The sequence below is a fragment of the Oryx dammah genome, unplaced genomic scaffold (genome assembly GCF_014754425.2).
Source record: "Oryx dammah isolate SB20612 unplaced genomic scaffold, SCBI_Odam_1.1 HiC_scaffold_12, whole genome shotgun sequence".
NCBI lineage: Eukaryota > Metazoa > Chordata > Mammalia > Artiodactyla > Bovidae > Oryx > Oryx dammah.
Genome location: NW_024070196.1, coordinates 69,029,337 through 69,057,071, shown reverse-complemented (window position 1 = coordinate 69,057,071; position 27,735 = coordinate 69,029,337). Strand labels below are relative to the sequence as shown.

At 51.0% G+C, this 27,735-nt stretch overlaps 3 protein-coding genes across 8 annotated transcripts in view; 1 reads left to right on the top strand and 2 right to left on the bottom strand.

Moving 5' to 3' along the window:
* The window catches only part of RNF185 (ring finger protein 185), a 29,252-nt gene extending 22,104 nt beyond the window's left edge, over nt 1-7,148 (bottom strand). For 2 of the 6 annotated variants that reach the window (XM_040251139.1, XM_040251143.1), the window contains exon 1: nt 6,974-7,111. The gene's annotated coding sequence lies outside the window, so the exon portion shown is untranslated. Of the gene's footprint in view, nt 1-838; nt 1,796-6,973 lie in introns of those variants that run through there. The other 4 variants (XM_040251144.1, XM_040251140.1, XM_040251141.1 and 1 more) reach the window with 4 other exon arrangements.
* An 8,115-nt stretch (nt 7,149-15,263) lies between these two features.
* Nucleotides 15,264-21,089, top strand: PLA2G3 (phospholipase A2 group III). The gene is made up of 7 exons (XM_040251124.1): nt 15,264-15,850; nt 17,236-17,368; nt 17,624-17,758; nt 18,068-18,357; nt 18,999-19,128; nt 19,238-19,354; nt 19,935-21,089. Exons 1-7 carry the CDS (start codon nt 15,337-15,339, stop codon nt 20,146-20,148), a joined length of 1,533 nt encoding a protein of 510 aa, XP_040107058.1. The 5' UTR covers nt 15,264-15,336; the 3' UTR covers nt 20,149-21,089.
* A 117-nt stretch (nt 21,090-21,206) lies between these two features.
* Nucleotides 21,207-27,735, bottom strand: part of INPP5J (inositol polyphosphate-5-phosphatase J) — a 10,184-nt gene continuing 3,655 nt past the window's right edge. The window contains exons 4-13 of the mRNA XM_040251097.1: nt 27,481-27,589; nt 27,164-27,280; nt 26,451-26,626; nt 25,580-25,691; nt 25,330-25,439; nt 24,996-25,179; nt 22,654-22,791; nt 22,418-22,495; nt 22,187-22,291; nt 21,207-21,970 (exon numbers count right to left, since the gene is read on the bottom strand). Coding sequence (XP_040107031.1) covers nt 21,461-21,970; nt 22,187-22,291; nt 22,418-22,495; nt 22,654-22,791; nt 24,996-25,179; nt 25,330-25,439; nt 25,580-25,691; nt 26,451-26,626; nt 27,164-27,280; nt 27,481-27,589 — 1,639 coding nt within the window. The 3' untranslated portion in view covers nt 21,207-21,460. The remainder of the gene's footprint in view (nt 21,971-22,186; nt 22,292-22,417; nt 22,496-22,653; nt 22,792-24,995; nt 25,180-25,329; nt 25,440-25,579; nt 25,692-26,450; nt 26,627-27,163; nt 27,281-27,480; nt 27,590-27,735) is intronic.

The following is a 27,735-nucleotide window of genomic DNA, read 5'->3' as shown; positions in this document are numbered from 1 at the left end:
CCCTGCCATACACAGCACCCCCTGTGATGTTAGATTGAGGTACAGAGTAGTTAGGTCATTTGCCCACGGTCACAGCGCCAGTCACAGGCAAAGCTTTCAACTCCCAAGCCACTGTGCTCAATTAAGTACCTCAGTGATTCATTTGTGTGTCCTCTCAAGTCCAGACCCAGACTCTAAGTCCCTTACTCAGCACAGGGCTAGACACCTCAAGAGCTCCTCATAAATGTGTGTGGGTTGATGGATCTGATGCCCAGGAGTACTTTGAACTGTACAACTCAAGATGAGTCACTGTAGCCAACTAAAGCTGTTGAAAATCAGTGTCCTAAAAGCACAAGCCATTCTTCAGGGATGTTTTTCAGAACTGGAAATGTTACATAACTATTTTAGAGTAATTTTTTTCTTAAGCATTGTCCAAAACTCTTCAACAAATGAAAGAAAAAAAAAGATTATAGATATGGGACCATAAGAAAAGAAGTTCAGGTTTCCCTAGATTAGTGCTGATCTGTGTTAGAGACAACACTACTCACACACAGGATCAATTATTCACTGAACTGCCTTGCTTACTCCAGTTAAACACCTCGTAGAGCCCCATGCACAGTATCTGACACACAGTATATATTCAATAAATATGTGTCAATAAACAAAGGGCATTTGACAATTTCAGTTCAAACCAACATAACTGGATAAAACATTGTATCAAAAAAAGATCTTCAGAGTGGACAGGTCCTAGTCAAGCATGGCGAATTTCTAGGATAATACAGTGAGAGGAACAATCTAGAGCAGGAGGGCCTAGTCTGATGCTGTCAGCTGGACCTCTCAACTAGGCCAGGGTCCTCACCTGCAAATAGGGTGATTGTGTTTGTCCTTGCTTTGTCATCCAAAAACTTTTCAAAATGAGAGTTCTGCTTTTGTTTTCACATGGCCAATGAATTCTTATTCAATTCAGATTCTACAAAATCTCATTAATTCAAATTTTATCTGAAGCTGAGGACCTCTGAAAAACTCTAAAGATAGAATATCAAGAAAATGAATAAGGTCGACAAGATTTAACTAGTTAACAACAAACCTGTCTAAGAGTTTTAATAACGTCAGCATATACTTAACAAAAACAATGATCCCACTTCTCCTAAGGAGGACCATCAGAAGAGCATGTATAAGACAGAGCAGGGGAGTTCCCTGTCTAGCAGTTAGCACTTTCACTGCTGTGGCCAGGGTTCAATCCCTGGCCAAGGAACTGAGATCCCACAAGCCATAGGCCAAAGCAGGGGTGGGGTGGGGAGACGCTATCAACAGAGTAAGAAAGCAACTTACAGAGTGGGAGAAAATATCTGCCAGTCATGTATCTGAGATCAATATACTGAATATATAGAGAACTCCTAAAACTCAACAACAAAAAAACAAACAATCTAATCCAAAAATGGGCAGAGGACTTCAAAAGACATTTTCCCAAAGAACATATACGAATGGCCGATAACAACACGAAAAGAGGCTCAACATCACTAATTATGTGGGAAATGCAAATCAAAACTGTGACATGCCATCTCATACCCATTAGGATGGCTACTATCCAAAAAAAAAACAACAACAGAAGATCACAAGAGCTGGTGAGGAGGTGGAAAAACTGGAACCCTTGTACACTTTTGTTGGAATGTAAAATGGTTCAGCTGCTGCGGAAAACTGTCTGGCAGTTTCTGTATTCTGCAAAATGTTTAGTATGAGCACAAATTACTTTCACAATTAGAATTACTGGTGTGGGGACTTCCCTGGTGGTCCAGAGATTAAGACTCCACCTTCCAATGCAGGGGGTGCAGGCTTGATCCCTGTTGGGGAGCTAAGATCCCACATGCCTTTGACCAAAAAAGTTAAAAGAGGCAAAACATAAAACAGAAGCAACACTGTAACAAATTTTCAATAAAGATTTTAAAAATGGACATTAAAAAAATTTTTTTAATTAAAAAAAAAGAAGAAGAATTACTGGTGTGTGTGTTTTCCAGACAGTCTAGTGAGAGCCGAATGCTCTGGAGTCAAGAGATGTATGAGGGCACTGGTAGCTCTGCCAACGTAGGCAGCGGCCCAAGGCCACCACCAGTCCCGACTTTGCCAACTACCTCTGACTCCTCGAGTCCCTGCCTGTGATCAGACAAACACAAGAGTAGCTCCCAAATGACAGCATCTCCTAGTGTTCTTATCACGTCTGGGGTGAGGCTGCAGTACTCCTTTCACTAGACGCGGCCATCCCAGCTCTGCCCGGTCAGCAGTGGTTGGGGCTGAACCAAGCTCTGAGTGGTCAGCAGTTTCAAACAGCAACTTACTCTGAACTTCATGCTCACTCAGTTGTGTCCAGCTCTTTGGTGACCCCATGAACGGTCGCCCATCAGGCCACTCTGCTCAGGGGATTTTTCAGGCAAGAATACTGAAGTGGGTGGCCATTTTCTCCTCCAGGAGATCGTCCCAACCCAGGGATGGAACCCGTGTCTGCTGCATTGGCAGAATTCTTCACTGCTAAGCCATTGGGAAGCCCCTTCAACTTGTCCAAATCCAACTGCATTCAGATCAGGCAGTTACTGGCATTGCCTCAGATTGTGGAGTTCAGCTCACACTGAATTACTTCAAGAGGATTCAAGGGATCTGCAAACTCTGAATATTTTCATGCAAAATTGTACACGACGACAAGTAACTCAATTACAAAAGGGCTAAGGGTCTGAATAGACATTTCTCCAAAGAAGATACAAGGATGTCCAATATGCATGTGAAAAGTTATTCAACATCATCAAGTCTCAGGGAAATGGGAAACGCAAATACCACTACAATGAGATGCCATATCACACCCACCAGGGTGGAAAAAATAAAAAAATAATAAAGGACAATAACAAGTGTTGAACGGGGTGTGGACAAAATGGAATTCTCATCTATTGCTAAAGAAAATATAAAATGGTGAGGTGCTGTGGAAGGCAGTTAGGCAGGTCCTCAAAAAGTTAAAAAACAGAGTTGCCATATGACCTAGCAATTCCACTCCTAGGTATACACATCTAAAATAATTCAAAATATGTTCAAACAAAACTTTGCACATGATTCGTTCAGAGCAGCATGTCATAACAACTAAAAGGCAGAAACAGCTTAAATGTCAATCAACTGACAACTGACCAAACATAGTTCATCCACGCAGTGGAACATTACTCAGCTGTGCAAAGGGATGCCGCACTGACACGTGCTATGGCACGGACGAAGCCTAAAACATTATGCTTAACCAAAGAAGCCAGAAATAAAAGGCCGCAGACTATGGGATTCCAGATTAGTGGCTGTCAGGGGGTGGGGAGAGGGAAGAACAGGGAGAAACTGCTAACATGTACAGGGATTCTTCTTGGGATGATGAAAATACTCTGGAATTCAAACACTGGTGAGGGCTGCATAACTTTGTGAACATTCACACATTAAAATGATGAATTTCATAAGTGAATTTTATCCCACCCCCCACCGCCGCCAAAAAATTTGAGAGACATCTACAAAATAATTTGCCAGTTCTCTTCAAAAATTTACAGTTGGGCTTCCCTGGTGCCTCAGTGGTAAAGAACGCACTTGCCAATGCAGGAGGCACCGCACTGATCCAGGAAGAGCACAGATGCCAGGAAGTGCTTAAACCTGTGCACCACAGCTATTGAGCCTGTGCTCTAGAGTCTGCAAGCTGCAGCTACTGAACCCACTTGCCCCAACTACTCCAGCCCGAATGCCTAGAGGCAGTGCTTTGCAACAAGAGAAGCCACCACAGTGAGAAGCCCGCACACCACAACTGGAGAGTAGCCCCTACTCTCGGCAGCTAGAGAAAAGTCCACATGGCAATGAAGACCCAGAACAGTCAAAAATAAATGAATAAATAAATAAAGTTATCTTTTTAAAAAAAGTTTACATTCATGAAAGCCAAAAAAGACTGAGTAACTGTCTCAGATTGAAGAGACTAAGAAGGCTTAATACTAAATGCAATGTGGGAAACTAACTGGACTGGATCCTGGAACAGAAAAAGGATATTTGTGAAACAAATGGCAAAACTTGAATAAAGCCTATAGATTAGTTAGTAGTACTGCATTTATGCTAAATTTATTAGATAATTTTATTATGGTTATGTAAATGTTAACTTAGGGACAGTTGGGTTAAGAGTACACTTGAAGTTTATGTATTATTTTTGGAAGTCTAAAATCATTTCAAAATAAAAAGAAAAACAAGTATATGGAGCAGGTCAGCGGTTGGCAAATTTTTTTCTGAAAAGCACTGTATAGTAAATACTTTAGATTTAGCAGATGGTTTTTGGGGCAATTAACTCAACTTTGCTACCAAAAACAGTATGTAAATTAACAGATGTGGCTGTGTTCCAATAAAGCTTTATTTATAGAAACAGATTCGATTTTCTTATAATTTTCACATATCACAAAATATTCTTCCTCTTTGGATGTAATCTACACCATTAAAAAATGTAAAAACCATTCCCAGCTCACAGGCCACACAAAAACAGGCAGTGGGGTCAGATTTGGGCCACAGGCCAAAGACTGCAGACTCCTGCTCTAGGTCAGAATTTGCCAGTGTGCTTCAATTACTCCAAAAAAAAAAAAAGTGCTTCACATCAATTTTGGCAACACTAGATTAAACAAGGTTAGGTACATTTCTTATCAACGTCTCAGTGCCTTTGACAAGATACTACACACTGAGAAGCTCTAAGAAGGGATACTCATACATAGCTTTTTCCCAACTTACTTTAACCACAGAATACTTTTTGGTTTTTTTTTTCAGACTTCCCTGGTGGCTCAGGCGGTAAAGCGTCTGTCTACAATGCGGGAGACCCGGGTTCAATCCCTGGGTCGGGAAGATCCTCTGAAGAAGGAAATGGCAATCCACTCCAGTACTATTGCCTGGAAAATCTCAAGGACAGAGGAGCTTGGTAGGCTACAGTCCACGGGGTCGCAAAGAGTCAGACACGACTGAGAGGCTTCACTTTCATACTTTTTTCAGGGGCTTCTCTTCAGACTATCGGCCTGAAGAACACACTATGGAAATGCTGATTAAGGTACTTTTTTAAAAGGAAAACTTCAGATTGAAAAGTTTTAAAGACACCACCAAATTCAAACCATTTTACTCAGCACCTAGATAACATCTGAATAAGCACTTCACAACTTAAAAAAAAAAAATTCTAGGAAACACAAAAAAGGGAGGAAGAATAAACACAAGCAGGAAGTCTTGGCTCAAATCCAACCTTTTTTTGGCAAAGGCATGTCAGCAGGATTGGGTCATAATATGGAACCTCTGTTCCATTGGGCAACCTAAGCATTCTAACTGGTTTTTAAAAAGGGATCTGCTTGGAGTTTTGTAAATCACAAAATAAGGAGCTTTGACGTTTAATTAGAAAACTGAAGACATGCTAGAAGCATTATCTGCAGATCACTGGTGAGGATGAACTGGCAAGTCAAGTCCATCAAAGGACTGGTTTTAATGCTGAAGTTACCCAACAGATTGCAAAAATTCTCTCAGTAGACACATCATCTATACCAACACATTGCTAGAGAGAGGAAGAGGGATTTATGTCCTAGGGCTGGGGGGAGGCTGGCCTGAACAACCTCAAGGGGGTCATTCAGACACAAGCTCCTCAACTCTGAGTCCAAAGAGTTTACTGGCTTTTCCTCATCAATCACAAAGTCTTCAGATTCATTTCCAAGTTGTTCTAGGAAAATAAGCTCCAAATCGAGGGGGTGGGGACCCTGCTTAGTTATTCATTCAACAAACATTAATGGCCCTGATCAGATGGGCCATTCCAAAGTCCTTGAAAAGGATGGTACACAGAACAAGGAAGAGATTACATAAATTCAAACCCACTGGCCTCACTTTTAGGAGATGTAGGCTGGGGAGACGTAGATGTTAAGAAAAGAGGGCAGAAAAAAATAAGTCAGCACCAGAGAAGACACAAAATAACGACTTAGAATTAGCCACTTTAAAGTTGAAAAGGACTTTCATCTAAAAACTTCTTCCACAGAAGTACACCACCTCTGGAGGCAATCCATTCCATTGCTGGTCCCCTGTGACCAGCCTTAAGTTCTTTTATTAAAATCTTGTCTTCCTGTAAAATCCACCTATTGGTCCTAGTTTCTGCCTCTTTCAACAGCAAAGAAGAAGTGGAAGCTCTCTTCACCATAACAATGTTTTTGATGACAGTTCCCTTCCATTGCTCTCTTTTCTGAGCTAAACACCACCCCACCCTCTTCCAAAGATACTGAAGGAGTTCCAGTTGCTTAAAGCAAAGAATGGGTTTCTAGAACCCACAGCAAGCACTTACCATCAGTGGGCTTCAAACATGGGTAATGCAGAGGACTCCCGAGGAGTATGTTCAAAATGCAGTTTCCCCGGTTCCGACCCAGATTCTAAAGTAGAGCTTTTATTTGAGTTCTGAACTGTGAAGTATGCACCCCACGGCATTTCAAAGCACAGGCTGTGAGAACCGTATTTAGAGAAACACTGCCCTGTTTTACAAGTGAGGAAACTGAGGCCTGGTACGGGGAAAGGACTTGGCACGGAAAGCACGACTGGCTGCTGGCGGCGAAATTTCCAACTCTGGTCTCTCACTCCCAAGCCCAGCTCTATTCAGCCCGCTTCCCGGCCTCGGCCTCTCCACCGGGGGCAAACTCATTAAAAGCACCCCCTACGTGAGAAGCGGCCTCGACTGGGAGTCTGAGTGAGTTCCTGACTGGAGGGGAGAGTTAGTGGGAGCTTTCTCTCTACTTAGCCCTCAGTTTCCCCAAACTGTAATCACTGGACAAAAGACCACAACATAATCCTGAACTCCCTCCTGGGACAGAGGGCCTGCGCCAGAGTCGGGCTTGAAGTCTCTGCGCTCCTGGGCTCAAGTGTCGAAGTTCGTGGGCTCGGTGAGGGCGGAAACTGGTCCCCGTCCCTCAACCTGGGCGGCCCCGAGCTGAGCCCCCAACCCCTTATGTACCTGCCTCTGCTCAGTTAGCGCCGCCAAGGCCGCTCCAGCCTGTCAGCCCGTCGGTCGCTCAGCCAGTCTCTTACCTGGGTCAGTCTATCCAGCCGGACCTCAGAGCCCTCCTACGCGGACTCTGGTCAGCTGACGCAAAGCCGCCGCTTTCCGAGGAACTTCCGGCCCAAACCGGAAGAGGTTGGTCCACTGCGCTGTGCTCCGGGCCAGATGCTGGGCTCTAAGGTTCCGCCTGCCGGGAGGAAAGAAAAAAACACAAGGACTGTCTGGAAGCCTTTGAGAAAGCCAAGGTGTGACCATGGAAAGCGTCAGACAAGCTTGGAACATTTTGGAACTGAATGTGTAAGGATGATGGGAATCAGACTGACGAGAATATGTCAAAGGATACATGAGCTAACTTGAAGATCCCACTGGCCAAATTGGGGGAATTTGAGCAAAATCTATGATAAGAGTAAGAGTACTAAAATGGTAACCCAATGAGTCTTTACTGATATAAATAAAGAAGTGATTAAATAAACGGGGGAGAAGGAAAAATTCTTCCTTTTAGAGACTGTGTGTGTGTGTAAGAGAGAGAGAGAGAGCCGTGTTGGACTTTGTGACCCCATGAACTGTAGCCCACCAGGCTCCTCTGTCCGTGGAATTTTTCAAGGCATGAATACTGGAGCAGGCTTGCTATTTCCTACTCCACAGGATCTTCCCGACCCCAGGGATGGAACCTATGCCTCTCGCCTCTCCTGCATTGGCAGGTGGATTCTTTACCACTGCGCCACCGGGGAAACCCTTTAGTAGAATGCTGACTAACAAATATGATGGAGTTAGAAAACCAGTAATGGATGGTAAACCTGGAGGAACAGGATGGTTACACAGTAAAGGGTCTCCCATAAATTACTTATTGACTACAAAGGGAAAATAGGAATTTTACAGAGGTTAGCCTTGCAGGCAACCCACTCCAGTACTCTTGTCTGGAAACTCCCATGGGCAGAGGGGCCTGGTAGGCTGCAGTCCATGGGGTCTCAAAGAGTCGGACACGACTGAGAGACTTCACTTTCACTTTTCACTTTTATGCATTGGAGAAGGAAATGGCAACCCACTCCAGTGTTCTTGCCTAGAGAATCCCAGGGACGGGGGAGCCTGGTGTGCTGCGCTCTCTGGGGTCGCACCGAGTCGGACACGACTGAAGCGACTTAGCAGCAGCAGCAGCCTTGCAGGACTAGCAAATCAAAATGATGAGAGTTAACATCACCAGTTATAGGTCAAGTAAAGATCATGTGTCTCCTGGAAGAGATCAAATTTGAATATGGACATGGTTTTGCTGTTATTACAAATTGTATCAGTGTTAAAATTTCTACATTTGATCATTGTATTGCTGTTATATGTTAAGAGAACTCCCCTTTTCTTAGGAAATACTCACTGACTTATTAGGGATAAAGGGCACAATGTCTCCAACTTAATTTCAAATGATTCAGAAAAAATGTATAAAATTGAGAGAATAAGCAAATGAGGCAAAATGTAAACAAGTGGTGAATCTAGGTGAAGGATATGTGGACATTTCTTACATAATTTTTGCAACTTTTCTTTTCGTTTTAAATATCAACTGAAGAAAGTCTCTTGACACCTGATTCTACGAGGATTGAGTCATTAGCCATCGTAGTCTCTGACCTCCAACACACAAAGAAAGGAGTTTGGGGGTGGAGATCAGAAACGAGGCACTCTGCCCTGGGAAAACTGGCAGAACAGGCCTTCAGATGGTTAGGTATTTTCAGGAGAAAATTTTAGGAGCCTGACTTCTTGCATATTATTGTAGCTAGGAAAATATTTGTCATTAACTGACTTATGTGTTTCTCGTGACTTTCAGCAAACTTCTATTAAGATGTGCACTTGATTGCATCTAAGTTGTGTCCGACTCTTTGTGACTCTATGAACCGTAGCCCACCAGGCTTCTCTGTCCTTGAGATTTCCCAGGCAAGAATACTGGAGTGAGTTGCCATTTCCTTCTCCAGGGAAGCTTCCTGACCCAGGGATTGAACCTGCATCTCTCGTATCAGCAGGAAGATTCTTTACCACTGAACCCACCAGGGAAGTCCTGACTGCACACACAATTTTAGATTTATACAATTTTACAATTTATATATGTGATTTTAGATATAAAAGTCACATATATACCAACCTCCACTATCATCTGGGAGCAGTTCCTCTAAGCAGTTCCTCCCCAGGAGGCTATGTCCTCCTGGGCTACAGTCCTCAGTAAGTCCTCAATAAAATTAAGATTTACCAAGATACCCAGTCATACACAGCATCTCTGATTGTGTGTTTTTATTTCATTTGACAGAAATTATATAAAAATTAAAATTTACCCTCAAAATGAGGGGAGAGCCTGGGTCCTAGCCAATTTACTTATTTACATATCAAACATTTGTGTGCTTGTTGGTGAAGCAGTAGAAAAGAAGACAAGATCTTTGCTTTCATGCCTAGCAGGCAAAATATTAAACATACAATTACAAAACTAATGGGCCACTTAGCTTGAAAATATTAATAGCAAACATTTACCAAGCTTGCCTAAGCACACTGCGCAAAATGGTTCATTTGATCCTCACAACAGTCTTGTGAATGGTTTTGGTCATTACCTCTGCTTTACAAATGGTAAAGAAAAGCTTTTAAAAGCTTATGCAATTTTATCATTTAATTAACAGTCTTTAGATGACATACTGAAAGATGATAGAGCTGCAGTTCGTACCCAGACATTGCTCTCTGGAGTTCTTAACACTCATCTTCATTGTTCCATTAATTCAACAAGTATTTTTTTATTAAGTGCCTACCATTATCCCAGGGACGGTCTGAGGGGTTGAGTCTGACTAGGAGATGAAGGCAGTAGATGAAATAAACTCATAAATGAAATTCCTTATCTGCCATCCTTCTCTTCAAGTTCCTGCAGACACAGGAGATGTTTCTAGTCACAGGAACCTGGATTTGAGTTCAGGCTCTGAGAAACAGAAAAGTAGTCCCTGATATCCGGGAGCTAGGCTGACACTCACAGGGAGCCCTTGGTGTTCTCCTGTTCAGCATAAAAGCAAAGCACAGAACATCAACATCAGACAAGGCCCCTCCATGACTGTGACGGATCAAGACATTAACAAGACCTTTCCATAATCATGTCTGAATCAGACAAAACGAAGAACATCGTCCAAAGCACAAGAATGACCAAGTATTTCCCTACCATGGCTTATATAGAGATTGCTGTTTCTTCATCAATTACAGCTTTAGTCCCTGTGTAGTCCCTTGTTTTAGATAAGATTTACCAAGATACACAGTCATACACAGCATCTGATCCAAATTAAAACCCTGCTTCCTTATTTAACTATAGTGGATTTACAATATTGTGTTAGTTTCAAATGTACAGTTTCAGATTCTTTTCCGTTATAGGTTATTACAAGGTACTGAATATACTTCCATGTGCTAAACAGTACATCCTTGTTGTTTATTTTAATTTTAAAAATTTATTTATTTATTAGCCACACCAAGCAGCTTGTGGGATTTTAGCTTCCCTCCAGGAATCAAGCCTGGTCCCTTGGCAGTGAGAGCACAGATCCCTTATCTATGTTATATATAGTTGTGTCTCTGTTAATCCCATCCTCCTGATTTATCCCTTTTCCTCCCATTTCCCTTTTGATAAACACAAGTTTGTTTTCTTCATTTGTAAGTCTGTTTCCATCTTGTTGTTAAGTGAATCTGTATTATTTGTTTCAGTTCAGTTCAGTTCAGTTGCTCAGTCGTGTCCGACTCTTTGCGACCCCATGAATCGCAGCATGCCAGGCCTCCCTGTCCATCACCATCTCCTGGAGTTCACTCAGACTCACGTCCATCGAGTCCGTGATGCCATCCAGCCATCTCATCCTAGGTCGTCCCCTTCTCCTCCTGCCCCCAATCTCTCCCAGCATCAGAATCTTTTCCAATGAGTCAACTCTTTGCATGAGGTGTCCAAAGTACTGGAGCTTCAGCTTTAGCATCATTCCTTCCAAAGAAATCCCAGGGTTGATCTCCTTCAGAATGGAGTGGTTGGATCTCCTTGCAGTCCAAGGGACCATCAAGAGTCTTCTCCAACACCACAGGTCAAAAGCATCAATTCTTCGGCGCTCAGCCCTCTTCACAGTCCAACTCTCACATCCACACATGACCACAGGAAAAACCATAGCCTTGACTAGACGGACCTTAGTCGGCAAAGTAATGTCTCTGCTTTTGAATATACTATCTAGGTTGGTTATAACTTTTCTTCCAAGGAGTAAGTGTCTTTTAATTTCATGGCTGCAGTCACCATCAGCAGTGATTTTGGAGCCCCAAAAAATAAAGTCTGACACTGTTTCTACTGTTTCCCCATCTATTTCCCATGAAGTGATGGGACCAGATGCCATGATCTTCGTTTTCTGAATGTTGAGCTTTAAGCCAACTTTTTCACTCTCCTCTTTCACTTTCATCAAGAGACTTTTTAGTTCCTCTTCACTTTCTGCCATAAGGGTGGTGTCATCTGCATATCTGAGGTTATTGATATTTCTCCCGGCAATCTTGATTCCAGCTTGTATTATTTGTTTGGATGCTACATATAAGTGATATTGTCTAATATTTGTCTTTCTTTCCCTGACTTACTTCATTTAGTATCACAACCTCCAGGTCCATCCATGTTGCTGCAAAGGGCAATATTTCATTCTTTTTAAGGTCTGAGAGTCCCTTGGACTGCAGGGATATCCAACCAGTCGATCCTAAAGGAAATCATTCCTGAATATTCCTTGGAAGGATTGAAGCTGAAGCTGAAACTCCAGATACTTTGGCCACCTAATGCAAAGAACTGACTCATTGGAAAAGACCCTGATGCTAGGAAAGATTGAAGGCAGGAGGAGAAGGGGATGACAGAGGATGAGATGGTTGGATGGCATCACCGACTTGATGGACTTGAGTTTGAGCAAGCTCCAGGAGTTGGTAATAGACGGTGAGGCCTGGCGTGCTGCAGTCCATGGAGCTTCAAAGAGTCAGACACGACTGAACAGCTGAACTGAACTGAGCTGAAAGTCTGAATAATATTCCATTTTGTATATGTATGTATATGTATATATACACATGTCTTTCTCCAGTCATCTGTTGATGGACATTTAGACTGCTTCCATGTCTTGGCTATTGTCAATAGTGCTGCACTGGGGTGTGTATCTTTTCAAATTAGACTTTATATCTTTTTCAGATACATGTCCAGGAGTGGCATTGATAGATTATGTGGTAATTCCATTTTTAGGTTTTTGAGGAATCTCCAAATGGCTTTAAACAGTGGCTGCACCAACTTAGATTCCCACCAACAGTGTAAGAGGGTTCCCTTTTCTTCACACCCTCCCCAATATGTATTATTTGCCAACATTTTTATGATGGCCATTCTGAGTGAGGTGATGAAATAATTTATTGTAGTTTTTATTGACATTTCTCTAATAATCAGTGATGTGAAGCAGCTTTCCATGTGTCCATTGGCCATCTGTATGTCTTCTTTGGAGAAATGTCTGTTCAGGTCTCCTATCCATTCCTTGACTGGAAGCCCTACTTCCTAAAGCCTATCCTCAAGTTATCTCTCACAAGCCCAAATCCTAAATGACCTTCCTAAGACTGTGTTACTGAGATGCCCTAGTGTTTCTCAGAGTTCACATCCCCTGCTTTGCTGTAACAAATAATAAACCCAACTTGTTCAGCCATGGGCGTGTTTCTGCTGATCTCTGATTGGAGAGTTTTCAAAGGTCCCATGCTTACTAGCTGTGTGACTTCAGACAGAAGTGTCACCTACAGAAGCCTCCATTTCCTCACCTTTTGAAATGGAAAGATTTAGTCCTACCTCAGAATGTTGTAAGGATACAGAACAGGCTTAGCACTGAGTGAGCTCTCGGTGTACTTAAAAAAAATTTCTGTTTGAGATGCAAACTATTACATATACAATGGATAAACAAAGAAGTCCTATTGTTTTGCACAGGGAACTGTATTCAATATCCTGTTCTAAACTAAAATGGAAAAGAATATGAAAAATAATGCACGTGTGTAATTGAATCACTTTGCTGTACTACAGAAACTAACACTGTAAATCAACTACACAAGAATCAAAATTCACCCTCTGCTCCCAGGCCGCTGAGGGGTGCCCCCGGGGGGAGGGGTGCCCCCGGGGGAAGCACGGCCCCAGAGCCTGTCCAGCTGACGTGGCTGCCGGTTAATCTAAAGGGAAAATCCAGTGACCCCTCCCTCAAGGCCCCGGGCAGGCCCCAGCCTGCCTCCCTTTGGGGCCCAGGCAGGAAGAGACCTCAAAGGTCAGCTCCACTGCACCCCGCACTGAACAGAGCAGGAAGCTGAGACCCCGAGAGAGGCAGGAACGAACCTGCAGTCACATCGCCAGGCAGGGGCCTAACCAGGACTCCCTGCCGCGGATGCTGTGGCCCTGAAACCTCACGGATGCGCCTTCTTCTGGGTAAACTGCTTCCTGCCCAGGGGTGTCCTGAGCCTTCAGTGACAGCGTTTCAGATGCTAGGCACTGTGCCCAGGGTCCTGTGAAGTGGCCACTGTGAGTATGCCCGTCACATAGATGAGAAGATGGAGGCTCAGAGAAGCTGAGACTTCCAAGCCTGAAGTCACACTGTGCCAGGACCCAAGCTTGGTCTGTCCCACCTTGAAAGTCTGGTTCCTGCCCGGGCACCTCCCAGACTCCCTGGGTTGTAACCAGCACGAAAAGGTTCTGTAATATAAAAAAGGAGGGCAAGGTGTGTGACAGGGTCTTACGCTGGGAAAGTTCCCAGAACGGTGGGAATATCAGACTTCTTCCCAGAGGGACCCCCTCTGTGTTCAATCCCTGCCTTTGGGAACCCCAGGCATCCCTATCCTTCCAGCCACCACTTGTTCTACCCTACACCCCCTTTCCCAGCCTCTGTAGAGAAGGAGTTTGGATACTGGGCTCCCCTCCCCCTCTCCCCCTCCTCTTCACTGTCCCCATCTATGACCTTTTGAGCTACAGACCCAGACTGGTGCTGAAGCCAAAGATGCGTTTGCATAGCCTAGCTTCCTTCTCCCTCCTCTGCCCCGGGGAGCTCCCCTTCCCCACATCTGCCCCCACTGGGGCCCTTCCTCCTGGAAGAGACCCAGGTGGAGATTGAGGGGATGACGGGCAGAGCAGAAGAGACACTGTCCCAGCCGGCTCTGACCTCCCAGCAGAGCCCCCAAGAGCTGCACTCCCAGCCTCTAACCCGACCGGAGCTGGGCTTTGACTGTCAGCTGAGGTTTCCTCACCCTCATTGATTCTGTTTCTTCATCTGCCCGTGGGTTGTAAGTACCCAGCTTTCCCAGTTGGTTGGAAGTTGAATAACACATCAGCTTTGAGATTCAGGAACATCCGCTGGGTGTAGCCCCTCCCTGATGGAGAGACCACCAGGGTCTCTTGCAGGACACAGGCTGGCCTGCCGTGTCCCCAGATGAGTGCAGTGCAAGCATGGACGTGCTTGCAGACCCAGCCCCCCTAGTCCACCTCTGCTCCTCTGGGGACTTCCGTCTCTTCAAGCCCAAAGTATCAGCCCAGCCCCGAGTTGCTTTCAAAGTCTGCGGTGGCTGTGTCTACACCATCAATCAGACCAGGAGGGCTGCTACTGGGCCACGCTTGTGCTTGGAGTCCAGGAAGCGGGGAGGCCTGGGACTCTGTTCCCTGAGTGTGCTGAGTGCCTTTCCTGGAACCAGGACTGGGCAGGCGGAGGACCCCAACCGGCCGGAGGATGGATGCTCCCTTTCCCAGAAGCCTCAGAGCTCCCGGGCGAGGTGGGGGCCACAGAGCCCCAGCCCTGCCCTCGTCTCCTTACCCAGCTTTGGCAGAGCCACGTGGCCTTCCGCCAGCTTCGCGGAGGTGGGCGTGGCAGCCATCCCTGAGGCGGGGTGATGAGGCGCGTTCAGGAGCCTCCTCTGAGCTCCTGGACACTCCTCCCGCACCCAGGGAGACGCAGACATCTCTCCTGTCCCCCTCCCCCGGGTCCCAGGGCTTTGGCTCCTACCGTCCCCATCCAGGAGGGCTGCTGGGCCGGCGGCGGCAGGTGACTGAAAGGCGTGGAGGAGAAAGCCCTGCTGCGTGGGGGCGTGGGCCCGGCAAGTGCACTCCTCAGCCAATCAGCGGCCTGCCTAGCCGGTGGATTCGGTTACAAGCCCCGGATCACCTCATACTCCAGCCTCCTTCCTACTCTTCCCAAAGCTCCATTCTTTGGTGCCGCAGCACCGGCTCGGCTGGGCCCCCGCTTCCGCTCGGCGGCCGCAGAGTTGCTGCCTCGTGGGCCCACCAGGGTAGGCTTCCCGAGGGCTTTGTCTGGCTGGGCCAGGGCAGGATGGGGGTTCTGGTGGCACTGTTGGGGGTGCTGAGCTTCCTGGGGGTGGTTCCGGGAGGCTCCCCTGCCCTGCACTTGCTCAGCACCTCCTGCCACTTGGTCAGGCCCACCGCCAGCATCCCTTTGGGATCCCTGAGCTTCCTGGGCAAGGATGTCCAGGGACTAGCTCTGTTCCATGCCCGCTGGCATGGGCACGGGAGATTGCAGGTGTGCAGCCGGCAGGATGATCCAGAGCTCACTGCAGCCTTCCGTGCGCTCTGTGCTGGTGAGCTCACCCGGGGCTCCTTCATCCACACCCCTGGACTTGAGCTGCAGAGAGCCCTGGCCATCCTTCAGAGCCAGTGGGAGGCCTGCCAAGGGCCTGCTGAGAGTCCAGCGGGGACCAGGGAGAAGCGAGCAGCAGGGCAGAGTGGAGAGCCTGGCATCCGGAACCAGCGGGTGAAGAGGGGCTGGACTATGCCTGGCACGCTGTGGTGTGGAGTCGGGGACTCTGCCAGGAACTCCACGGAGCTGGGTGAGACCTCGGGGTGTGGACTGGGTGGCTGATGGGGGAGGAAGCGCAGGCTTTAGCCCTGGCATCCACTCTCCCAGGCTGCATGTCCTGAGGGAGTGTCTTAGCTACTCTGAACCTCAGTTTCCTTATCTGGAAAATGTGCGCACATGCTCAGTCGTGTCCGACTCTTTGCAACCCCACAGACTGTAGCCCGCCAGGCTCCTCTGTCCATGGAATTCTCCTGGCAAGAATATTGGAGTGGGTTGCCGTTTCCTCCTCCAGGGGATTTTCCCGACCCAGAGATCGAACCCGTGTCTACTGCATGGCAAGCTGATTCCTTACTGCTGAGCCACCAGGGGAACCTTCTGTAAAATGGGGTGACGATAAACCTCATCGTGGGGGCTCAAATGAGGTTATAGATGGGAAATGTCCTACTCACATGAATCACCATCTGAGGGAGGGGAATGGCTGGGGCTGGCTGTCCAGGTTGCTGCTGCTGCTAAGTCGCTTCAGTCGTGTCCGACTCTGTGCGACCGCATAGACGGCAGTCCACCAGGCTCTGCCGTCCTGGGATTTTCCAGGCAAGAACACTGGAGTGGGTTGCCATTTCCTTCTCCAATGCATGAAAGTGAAAAGTGGAAGTGAAGTCGCTCAGTCGTGTCCGACTCTTAGCGACTCCATGGACTGCGCCCATGGGTTGGGCTGAGCCAAAAAGCCATTACCCAAGAGGAGGATTTATGGGCTCAGGATGCCCAGCCAACTAGATGAGGAGACCCTAAGGCTTGGGTTCAAATCCCAGCTTAGTCCTTCCAAGCTGAATGAGTCACTTCCCCTCTCTGAACCTGTACAGTAAAAGTGACAACTCCCTCCCAGGCCTGCTGTGTGCTGGGGTGGGAAGTGCCAGACGTTTGGAAGATGCTCAGTAAAGGGCGTTATTGCTCCGGTGGTGGAAAGCACGCATGGCTTTTTTGCACTTCTTGGTACAGCTGTCTGTGCTTACGTGCGGAGGGCTGGGGGAGGACTTGGCGCTTACATTGGAGCAGGTTGGCATCCTGACAATGCCTCATCGCGCCAGTGAGGTTGCACCCTACTGTTTGCCAACCCATCTCACACACATTCGGAACTTTGGAGTTTTACTTGGGATGCGAGCCTGAGAACTCTAGAGGCAGACACCTGTTCACCTGAGAAAGATTTTTCCATGGACAAGTGCTCCTGGGTGGGCTGCCTGGCACTTGGCGTTGCCCAGCAGAGGCTGTACCGGGGTGCTCTCTTCAAGTGTTGGAACTGTGAGTCCCACAGAGGGAGACACAGAGGTGTCTCTGCTCCCAACACCATGTGGGCAGAGCTGGCATGTGGTGCCCAGAGTCCTGGGACTGCTGAGCCAGTGCCCCCGTTGCTCCCTGCAGGGGTCTTCGAGGGCCCTGATCTCTGCTGCCAGGAACATGACCACTGCCCCCAGACGGTCTCACCCTTCCAGTACAACTATGGCATCCGGAACTACCGATTCCACACCATCTCCCACTGCAGCTGTGACGCCAGGTTAGTTAGCGGTGGGCAGGGAGGGCTGGGAGCTCAGGGTGGGGTTACCCAGTTACTGGGCGCAGAGTCTGGGCTCCAGAGAGTCCCAAAGGATCAGCCAGCCAGACTCCCCTGTGCAGTGGGAAAGCTGAGGTTTAACAGGAGGTTGGATTCTTGGACCTCGCGTCACCTGGCGGGTAGTGGTGGCTGGGTGGTCTGGGAGAGGAGCCAGGTAGCCCTCTCAGGTCCAGGGACTGAGCGCCGGCTCTGGGGCAGGTTCCAGCAGTGCCTGCAGAACCAGCGGGACTCCGTCTCCGACATCATGGGCGTGGTCTTCTTCAATGTGCTGGCGATCCCCTGCTTTGTGCTGGAGGAGCAGGAGGCCTGCGTGGAGTGGTACTGGTGGGGCGGGTACGTTGCTTCCCCTTTTGACCCCCTTCCCAGCCAGGGTGGGGGAGCTGGGGCTCCAAGGCTGGTGGGGAGGCCGGTCTGTATGTCCATCCTCCAGGAACCACGTCTCATCCTGTCCTCCCTGTCCTCTCCTCAGGGAGGAGGTGGGGGCCCCAGGACACAGACATTCCCTGGGTGCCCCGCACAACCCAGTGGGCTGTGGGACGAGGGGATGGGACTGGCAGAGCCCTGATCTCCGTGGGGATGAGCCTGGGGCCGTCTGGGAGGGACAATTCTGGGTGACCAATGCCACCGTGTGCTGCCTCCCAGGTGTAGAAGGTACGGCTCTGTGCCTCTCGCTCGTCTCCAGCCCAGGACCCTCTACAACGCCTCTTGGAGCTCCCCTGCCATCCCCTCAACTCCCAGCCCCCAGAACACAGCCCCCAGCCAGCCTCAGCTGATGCAGCGTCCTCAGAAGTGGCCAGCACAGCAGAGAGAGTCCAGGCACCCCAGTCAAGCCAAGGCCACAGCCCTCCAGGCCTCTGTGGCCTCCCCTGGGCCTGCCATGCTCCCTAGAGTCCAGCTAGAGGTCACCGATCCAGGCCTCCAGGGGCCTCAGGGTGAGCACAGAACCTAACCTAACTTTGGGGGCACCTGAGGTCAAGAGGAGCCTCTGTGTGGGGTTGGGGGGACGCTGTGTTATTTCCTTTCCTGCTCTGAACTCCTTCCAGTGACTCCCAACTTCACCCGTCAAATCACACTACAGCCAGAAGGATTTTCATAAGCTGCAATCTTGACCAGGGGACTCCCCACTGAGCCCCCACCACGGAGATCCAACACCCAGGGGTCTTTGGGTGCTGGTCCTGCAAACCCTACTCCCCAGTCAAAATTCCAGCTTCACAAACTGCATTTGTTTCCTCTGAAGCTGCTTGCTCTCTCCCGCTGCTGGGCCTTTGCACGTGCCGCTGCTGTTCCCAGGGGCATTCTCCCTGAGTCTTCCTCTTTCAGCATCAGCTTAGCAGCCTCTGCCTCCAGGAAACCTTTTCTGAGCACTCTTACCTTTCTGGGCTTCCGCCATGGCAGTACCGCTCCGTGTGTGTGTGTGTGTGTGTCCTCTACATGTGAAGCACTCTGAGAGCACAGAGGACAGGAGATGAAGGGACGCTGTGTGTGTGGGACCGAGCCTGTGCCAGAGGGCAGCGGGCACCAGTGAGACCTCGATGCGGGACGGGGCTCCCCTCACCTCTGCACCTGCCCCCAGGTGTCCACCAGGCCTGCCGTAGCTTCCACCGCCTGGACCGGTGTGAGCATCAGATTGGGCCCCAGGAGACCAAGTTCCAGCTGTTCAACAGCGCCTGGGACCCCCTCTTCCACTGCAACTGCACACGCCGGTGAGGCCTGCTCGCACCTCTGGCGGGCGGGCTGCCTTTTGCCAGGCACTGGGAAGGGACTCCAGGCTGGAAAGGCCCTGCCCCAGTCTGAACCTGCCTCTGCCCTCAGGCTGGCCCGCTTCCTGAGGCTCCACAACCCACCCGTGGGTGCCATCATGCTTCAGGAGCTGCTGGGCATGACCTGCTTCAAACTGGCCCTTCCGCTGGACTGTGCTGAGGTCAAAGAGTAGGTGACGGCAGGGCCAGGAGGGACGTGGGACTTCTCCAAGGGGGTGGGTTGCCTCTCCCTTCTTTATGCACCTGGGCTGAGAGGGTGATGGAGCGGGTCAGGGGCCCACGTAGGTTGCATCTCAGCTCCGTCATCTACTTCCTGTGTGACCTTGCCAGCTGAGTCACCTGTCCACACCTCCATTTCATTACCTGTGAAATGGAGGCAGACACCAGGGCGTGTTGTATGTGATGTGTGTAGGCAAGGCCTGCAGAACAGCTAGTGAAGCACCTCCTGAACTCTTCCTCCTAAGCCACAATCTCATTTAAATTCTGATCCTCAAAACCAACTCCTTGTTACTTTTCCTATTTCATATGTAGGGAAACTAAGGCTCAGTGGCCCAGGTTTCTGCAGTCATCTAGGGCAGAACCCTAGCCTCTAGGTACCAGATTAGGTTTGTTCTGCCCCCTGCTAAGTGTAACCACTCCCCACCCCAGCCCCATCCTTGCTCCTCTCTGGGCCTTGGTTGCCCTGTGTGCAGAGCAGGGTGGGTTTCTTGCCAGCTATGACCCTCTGTCCCCCTCTTCTGTCCCCACAGCTGTTCCAGTGACCCCAGGGCCATAAGAGTGTCAGCTTGGCACCTGCGGTGGCTTCAGCAGAGGCAACGCCAGCTCCAGGGGTCGAGCACTCACCACAGGCAGGCAAGGCCTTCAGAGCACCCAAAGGCCCCCACATCATTCTACGACCGGTGCCTGCAGCTGACCCAAGGAGCTGGAAGACCCAAAGGGCAGCAGAAACCCTGGAACCAGTGACCTCACTTCTTGTTCTCCTGGGCACTAGATCGGACCCAGGGCTTTGCTGGGCCCTGCGTTGGGGCGGGTCTCAGCTTCCCCTCCATTGTGAGACTGAAGTGTGGACAGGCTCTTGTGGACAGACAGAGGGCCGCATGGGTAGGGTTGGAGGGGACAAGGCCCAAATGCTGGACCATGTCTCCTGCTGTGCTGGGTGATCTTGGGCTGGTGACACAACCTCTCTGTGCTTGGATGTGGTATTCAGGAGGCTCATTCTGCTGCCCCAGGCTTGGGCCTTCCCAGGGAGTTAACAACCAGATGGGAAAGAGGAGAGGGTAACATTGCAGAAGCCCCAGGAGGTACCAGGAGGAGGTACACTTATGTCCATGTTGTGAAATTAACACATGTCTCAAAAGAGTTGTCCAGGAAAACCCCAGAGCCTGCCTGCTGAGGTCTAGGGGCAGAGGGTGGTGAAGGAGGGATGTCACAGAAGTGCCTGTGTCTGAATACAGGATGGGGGAGCTAGAGAGAGGCTTCTTAACTCCCCTCCTCCTCAGGGGACCCCTTCTATTAACAGCTGCTATGCCCTCCCCAGCCCAGCCCTGGCCCATTCTTTCTGCCCTAAACCTAAATTCAGATCTTCCCTATGCCCTTAAGCAAGAGACCTCCTTCACTTTGAGCCTTAGTTTCCTCCTCTGAGAAACAGTGGTGTAGACAGCAGCTACCTCATAGGGTTGTTGAGGATTAAGTGAACCAACTCCCAAACAGCACTCAGCACCCAGTAAACGTTCTCTCCCTCCAACACCCAGCCAAACTGCACTTAGACAACTGATTTGCAAAGGTTCACAGCACCTCTTGGAGGCCTCAGTTTGTTCATCTGTGAAATGGGGCTAAGAACTGCACTGAACTCAGTGCCACAACTCAGGCTTATGGTGCCAATTAAAGGAGCTAGCATGTGTAACGTATACAGCTGGTGCCTAGTCACTGTCAGACCTGTCATCCTCTCGCCTCTGTAGTCCTTTCTTCCGACCACCTGCTCCCCACCCCAGACTGCTAGCAAATTAGGAAGGAGTCGGGAGTGAAGCTGGAGAATTTAATTCCTAAACAATGACCTCTGGGTTTGCTCCACCCCCCCATTCCAGATGGGGGCCAGGATGGGGCTTTGCTGATTGTCACAGTTGAGGTGCCAGGACCAAGTTTGGGGGACCACTCCTGGCCAGAACAGAGTGGCAGGTGCAGATCAAGCTGGAGCAGCGGCAGGTGGGAGGCAGGCAGGTTTGCAGAAGACTGGGGCAGAGTGGGGGCCCCCTGGGCCCGCCCGCCCACCCCACCCTCAGGGCCCCAGGCCCCCCTCCTCCAGCCCCTGCCGACCCTGGGGGCTGGGAGACAGGCTCCCGGAGGAGGCCAGGGCCTCCCGATCAGGTCCCCAGCAGCCACAGCCACCAGGGTCTACAGTCTCTAGGCGCAAGGCGGGCAGCAAGCCCAGGCTTCGAGGCACAGATGGCGGGAAGGCCCAGGCCCCTGGCAGCCCAGGGGGCCCCTCCTCACTGCTGCCCTGGCTGCCACCATCGCCGCCCCCATCGGGGGCTGCCCGGGGCAGGCAACGGCTCTGGGGCGAGGGGCTTCGGCTGGTGCCCCGGCGCTCCCGGGAAGAGGGCCGCAGGGCGAGGCTGGGGAAGCGGGCCAGGCCTGGGCTCCGGCTGCGGTGCCGCTTGGACTTGCCGGGGCTGGGGCTGCGGGACTTGGGTGCCAGCAGCTCCAGGGTGCTGTCATCCTCATCCTCCGAGGTGGTGCCCGAGCTGTCTGTGCTGCTGCTGGTCGGCTCCGAGGTAGGCAGCGAGATCTGGGTGGGGGGGAGCGAGGCTGCTCACTGGGGTGCCCCTCTCCCTAACCGGCTATGGAGGCCTCTGGGAACCCCTCCCGCCCTGCCCTGGAAGGCCCAGGAAGGTCAGGCTATTGTAGAGCTCACAGAGAACGCAGAGGCTCTAGAGGATCTGAAGAGTCTTCTGGCGCCACCTCCCCAGCCCCAGCCCCAAACCCTGCAGCCAGGACCACTCACCTGGAAGGGCTCAGTGACACCGATGAGGATGCTGTGGGTGTGGCTGTAATAACCTAGAATGAAGTCTCCATGGCCTTTGGGCAGTGACTCCTCACTGAATGTCACCTGGTGGGTCGGGAGGTTTAGGCCCAGGTTGTGGTGAGGGAGGCAGCCTCAGGACCCCTGAAACTGAATCCTGAGCCCCCAAGGGCAATGAGGGCTTCCTCCCACTCTCCCTCTCCCCTTAAATACCTGGTAGGCGCTCCTGTCCACATCCTCGTGTTTGGCCCAGACATAAGCCACGTAGTCCTTGCAGTGACGGAAACCCACCTGGGGCGAGAGCAATCAGGATCGTGACCCGTAATGGTGACCCTAGCAGCCTCCCTGGGTGACATCAAACTCTGGAGAAGCCCCGTATGGGTCCCTGGCTGCCCCTTCAGGCCCCAAGTTCCCCACCCCGATCTTCTGACCGCCCCTGCCTTTCTCACCCGGTACAAGCCTATCCAGTCCCAGGAGCTGCGGGCGAACACTGTCTCTATGCGGTATCTCACCACGGCCTGCTCTGGCCGCACCCACTCGTCTGCCACCTCCAGCCTCACCAGAGGTACGTCGTCTCTGAAAGCAAACTGCCCAGGGGCAGGGGGCAATATCAGGGGAGACCCTCTAGTATTCTCTGCACCTAGATCCCTTGGGCCTGAGTCAGCACAAATAGGCTGAGATGAAGGGCCTTTGAGGCCGCTACATGAACTGGGAAACAGGAGGAGGGGCAGGCCCAGGATAAATGCCAGGCTTCCTGCCTCCCAGCTCAGGCCTCCTTTTGTCCTTAGCCTCTGTGGGGAGTGAATGAGAACACAATTTTGACCCTTAGTAGACTGTGGGTTTGGCCCTGGCTCTGCCACAGGCATGCAGTGTGACCCGAGGTGAGTTTCTTGACCTCTCTGAATACCTGGGCTCCTGTCTGTAAACTCTGATGGATCACATTTAACTCTTGGGGTTGCTTTGCAGATTCAGCGAGATACCATATAAAGCATCCTATATACTTCTCAATATACAGTAGGTGCTCAATGAATGACTCACTTATACACTAACAAAGGAGACAGGTAAAGTCCCATGATGCCCTGGACATTCTGGGCTAAACTGAATACCCCTGAGCCGGCAAGTAGAGCTCTGGGGAGAAGCCTGAAGACCTTCTAGGCTCTGCTACTAACCTGCTCATGACCTCAGGTAAGTCCCAAGCCACCCTAAGTGAGACTCAGCTTACCCCCCTGTACTAAGGGACCACTATGAACCTTGTTTGTTACCAGTCCGTGGAGACAAATGATAACCATGAGTCTCCTCTTCCCAGGGTCACCCTGGGTTGATCGGGGGGTCACCATGGGGATGAGGTTGCTGGGGTGGCAGGTGGCCAGGGTGCTGGCTCCAGCTCTGTCCCTTGGGGAAGGACTCAGGGGGTGCCAGCCTCAGGCTTTTGTTGGCTCCTGTTTATCTGGTTTCTACTTTCTTCCCCGCCTCAGCTTCCAAGCCAAGCTGCTTCAGAAGAAACCAGCACCTCCTCTCCCTGCCCCTGGGTTCCCGTTAGCAGGAACCAGGCTGGGGTGGCCAGGCTGGGGTCTTGGAAACACCCTCCAGGGCCTTGCGGGGTCAAAACTCCTGCTGAGCCCTGTTCTGTGCTGCTTTGGGTAAGAGACTGGACTGAAGTTCCCTGAGGCTCTGTTTCCCTCATCAGTGAAACCAGGAGGAGAATGTGGACCTCCTTGGGGCTTACCAGGACATTCAAAAGGATGACACATTGACGTATCCTACACAGGCTCGGGCGCAAAGCCAGAGGAGGAGGTGAGGAGGCGCTCAACAGGTTTTATAAGCGAGAGTTCTAGATAAAGAATGCAGGATAGAGCACCCAAAAGGAGTGGTTCTCAAGGTGAGGTCCCTGACTGGGGATTAAACCTCACATTCAAGGCTTTTACCAAAGGTCATGGGAAGCCAGACATAGGCAGATTTCCATCCCTAGCTGAGGACACTGGCTGCTGTCCAGCCGACTGATCATATGACAAAGTTAGCTGGGAAAATATCCTCTGGCTTGCTGGGCTCCATCTTATCAGATCAAGAGAATCGGAGAGCCCAGAGTTGGGTTTCAGGGCTGGAAAATGGGCTCCACCCTACTGTGCCGCTGAGCCTGTGTGTGACCTGGGGCTCATGCCTACCTCACTAAGAGCCTCCGTTTTCCTGGAAAAAAAACAAAACAAAAACAACAAAAAACAGAGTTGGATCACACGATCTCTAAGATCCAGTTCTGACATTCTTGGATTTCCCCTCTTTACTTTCGCAAGTAGGGGCCTCAATCCTAAACACAAAGCTAAATTTTATAGTAACTACTCAGAGTCTAGCTGTATATTGTTTTATATCTCTACTCCCTCTCCCCACCACATATGGTAAGATGGTAAATAAATAATAAGTGAATGTGAATGAACACTACATGGCATTTGAGTATATATTTTGAGTTTGCTCATCTTACTGAATATGTGAATTTTAACACAATTGCCCTAACCATTTCTTGGAAAAGGAGAGCTAGAAATAAATGGAAAAGACATCCTCTTCTAAATCAGCCTAGCCTGGGTTCAAATCCTAATTCTTCCCTTTGTTAACCATGTGACCCCAGGAAACGGATGCTGTGTCTCTGAGCCTCAGGGTTTTTCTCATCTAAAAATGGAGATCATAATCCCACTCCCAGTCTGTTATGATAAGTGGATGGTGGTGAGGGCCTGGGGTTACCCATGGGCACCGGGATGCTGAGCCGGGCTTGGGGATGTCATGAGGGGAGGCCAGGACTCACGTGCAGGACGAATTGGGCAGCCACGGGCTTGTGGTCACTGACAGTATATTCCATGTGGCTGCGGTAGCTGTGCTGGGTCACCTGGAGCCGGTGGCTCTCCCTTCCTGAGGGGCTGGGACCTCCACCTGGAGCCTTGACCTTCCACAGGATACGGTCTGTCCAGGCTGGTTTCCGCTTCTTCGCACTGCGATGGGCAGGGGCCGTGCCTGATACTGAGTATCAGGGGCCGTGAGTCGCCCCCTGTCCCCCTTTCCTCTCCTTTATCCTTATTCCTTTATCCCCTTCATCCTGTCTCAGCCCGCATCCCCACCTCTCATCCTGGGGCTGAGCTCACCTGGTATCATATTTGTTAGTACCCACGTCAAACTTGAAGGTGGGTGCAAAGTTGAGGGGCCCCTCCTGGAAGCCCTTCAGGATGGGCCAGGTGTTCTTGGCCATGTTGAGCTGTGAGGGTCCAGAAGCAGAGAATTGGACAAGAGCTTGGGCAGAGCAGGTGAGGGCAAGGACCATCACCTAGGGTACAGGTGGTCCTAGGGCGTGTTCTGTGTGCTTGGGGTTTGGAGTACAGGTTGCAATTCCCCCACCTGGTCTTTCTCCCAGAGCTGGTGGAGCTGCTCACTATCGATGGCAGACTTGACAAAGTGCAGGTCATAGCTCTCGATGCGGAAGTTCAGGTCTCCGAACCAGAACACGAGGCTGTTCCGGGAAGGGAGGGGTAGTCAGCGGGGCCCATGGGAAGAAGAGCCCAATTTCATCTTCTCTGCCCCCATCCCACCTGACAGTGCTAGGTGCTCCCAGTGATGACACGGGGGTCGGGGGGGGGGTTGTCAGGTTCTGACTCCCAGCAAGGTTCTGCCCCTCAGCAAAGATCCATCCTGCAGGATCCATCCACTTCCCGATCAAAGTGAAGATCACTCAGTCGTGTCTGACTCTTTGTGACCCCATGGACTACACAGTCCATGGAATTCTCCAGGCCAGAATACTGGAGTGGGTAGCCTTTCCCTTCTCCAGGGGATCTTCCCAACCTAGGGATCGAACTCAGGTCTCCCACATTGCAGGCGGATTCTTTACCAGCTGAGCCACAAGGGAAGCCCAAGAATACTAGAGTGGGTAGCCTATCCTTTCTCCGGAGGATCTTCCTGACCCGGGAATCAACCCGGGGTCTCCTGCATTGCAGGCGGATGAGGGACGCCCTCCCGCCTTCCGGTTCCTAGACATAGTGTGGGTGGTCTCCGCCCCCATAGGCCCCGCCTCTCCCTACAGGGCCTTCCTACCACTCCTCTTCCACGGCTGCTAAGTCACTTCAGTCGTGTCCGACTCTGAGCGACCCTATGGACAGCAGCCCACTAGGCTCCTCGGTCCACGGGATTCTCTAGGCAAGAACACTGGAGTGGGTTGCCACTTCCTTCTCCAGCCTCTTCCACTAGCCCCACCCAAGCTCCAAGAGGCCCTTACTCGTGATCCAGGATGCCTTGAGCGCCAGGCCCCTGGAACTGCTGGAGGCTGAGGATGGTCTGGAAGTTGTCCTTGCGCTGCTCCGCTTTATCCATGTGGGCCGGCAGGTGGCAGTTCAGGAAGCACAGCATATGCCCAAAGGCAGCCAGACGCACACTCACTCCACCCTTGTTGCCCTGGGGAGACAGGTTGGGCGGGTCGTGGGCGGGGCTTAGGCAGGGAGGTGAGCCCTGGGGCGGGGTTTGGGTGGGCGTGGTCAGCTGGTGTGGCTCAGGACTGGTGCAGGCTTGCAGACGGGGGTGTTCTAAGGAAAGGAATGGAACACTAGGAAGTGGTGCGAATAGAAAGGGGTCACTCTGCAACCCCACGGACCGCAGCCCGCCAAGCTCCTCTGTCCATGAAATTTTCCAGGCAAGATTACTGGAGTGGGTTGACATGTCCTACTCCAGGGGATCTTCCCGACCCAGGGATCGAACCCTCATCTCCTGTGACTCCTGCACTGGCAGGCTGATTCTTGACCACTTTGCCACCTAGGAAAGGTTTATAGAAAGGTGCGGGGTCTAGAAAAGGAGAGGTAGCGGTGGCTGGGGAGAGGCAGGTCTCAGAGTAAGGGGTGGAGTTTGGGGAGGGGATGTCGCCACTGCTTGGGGGCCGGGGACTAATCCACAGACCCCTTAGGTCCCTGGTCCCTCCCAGGCCCCTTCCACGCTCACCCAGTAGCCTCCCAGGCCAGTGCGCGTGCAGTCAGTCTGCACGTCCCTCAGGAAGGGCAGATGGTAGTACTTGGCGAACAGCAGCAAGATGACGCCCTGCATCCGCACGGTGCTCACCTGCAGCAGAGGCGAGAGGAGGCTGGGCGGCGGGACACGGCTCCCACCCCGCCCTCGCCTTTTCGGTCCTTAAGGGTCTGCTCCTCCATCCTCCTATTTCAGGGACCCGGCCACAGAGGCTCGCAGTGAGTCAAGGCAGAGCTAGTGCTGGGAAGCCAGGGGGCTCCACCTCCCCGGGGGGCGGCTGAGGGAGGCGTTACCAGCACAAAGTTGAAGGGCCCCAGAGCATCCATGAAGAGCTCGCTCCACTGGTCCGTGAAGAGCGCGTCCTTGAGCCGCTTGTTGATCATGGAGTTCACTTCCTGCAACCTGGGGGGCGGAGGAGGGGGGCGGATGGCGAGGCGGTGTTCGGATTGGGGGCGCCCTAGGAACCGCTCCCATGGGCAAGGGGCTGGAAGGCCCCAGGGGCTCAGGAGGGAGTCTGCTCGCCCTGCCCCTCACCCTGTGGCGATCAT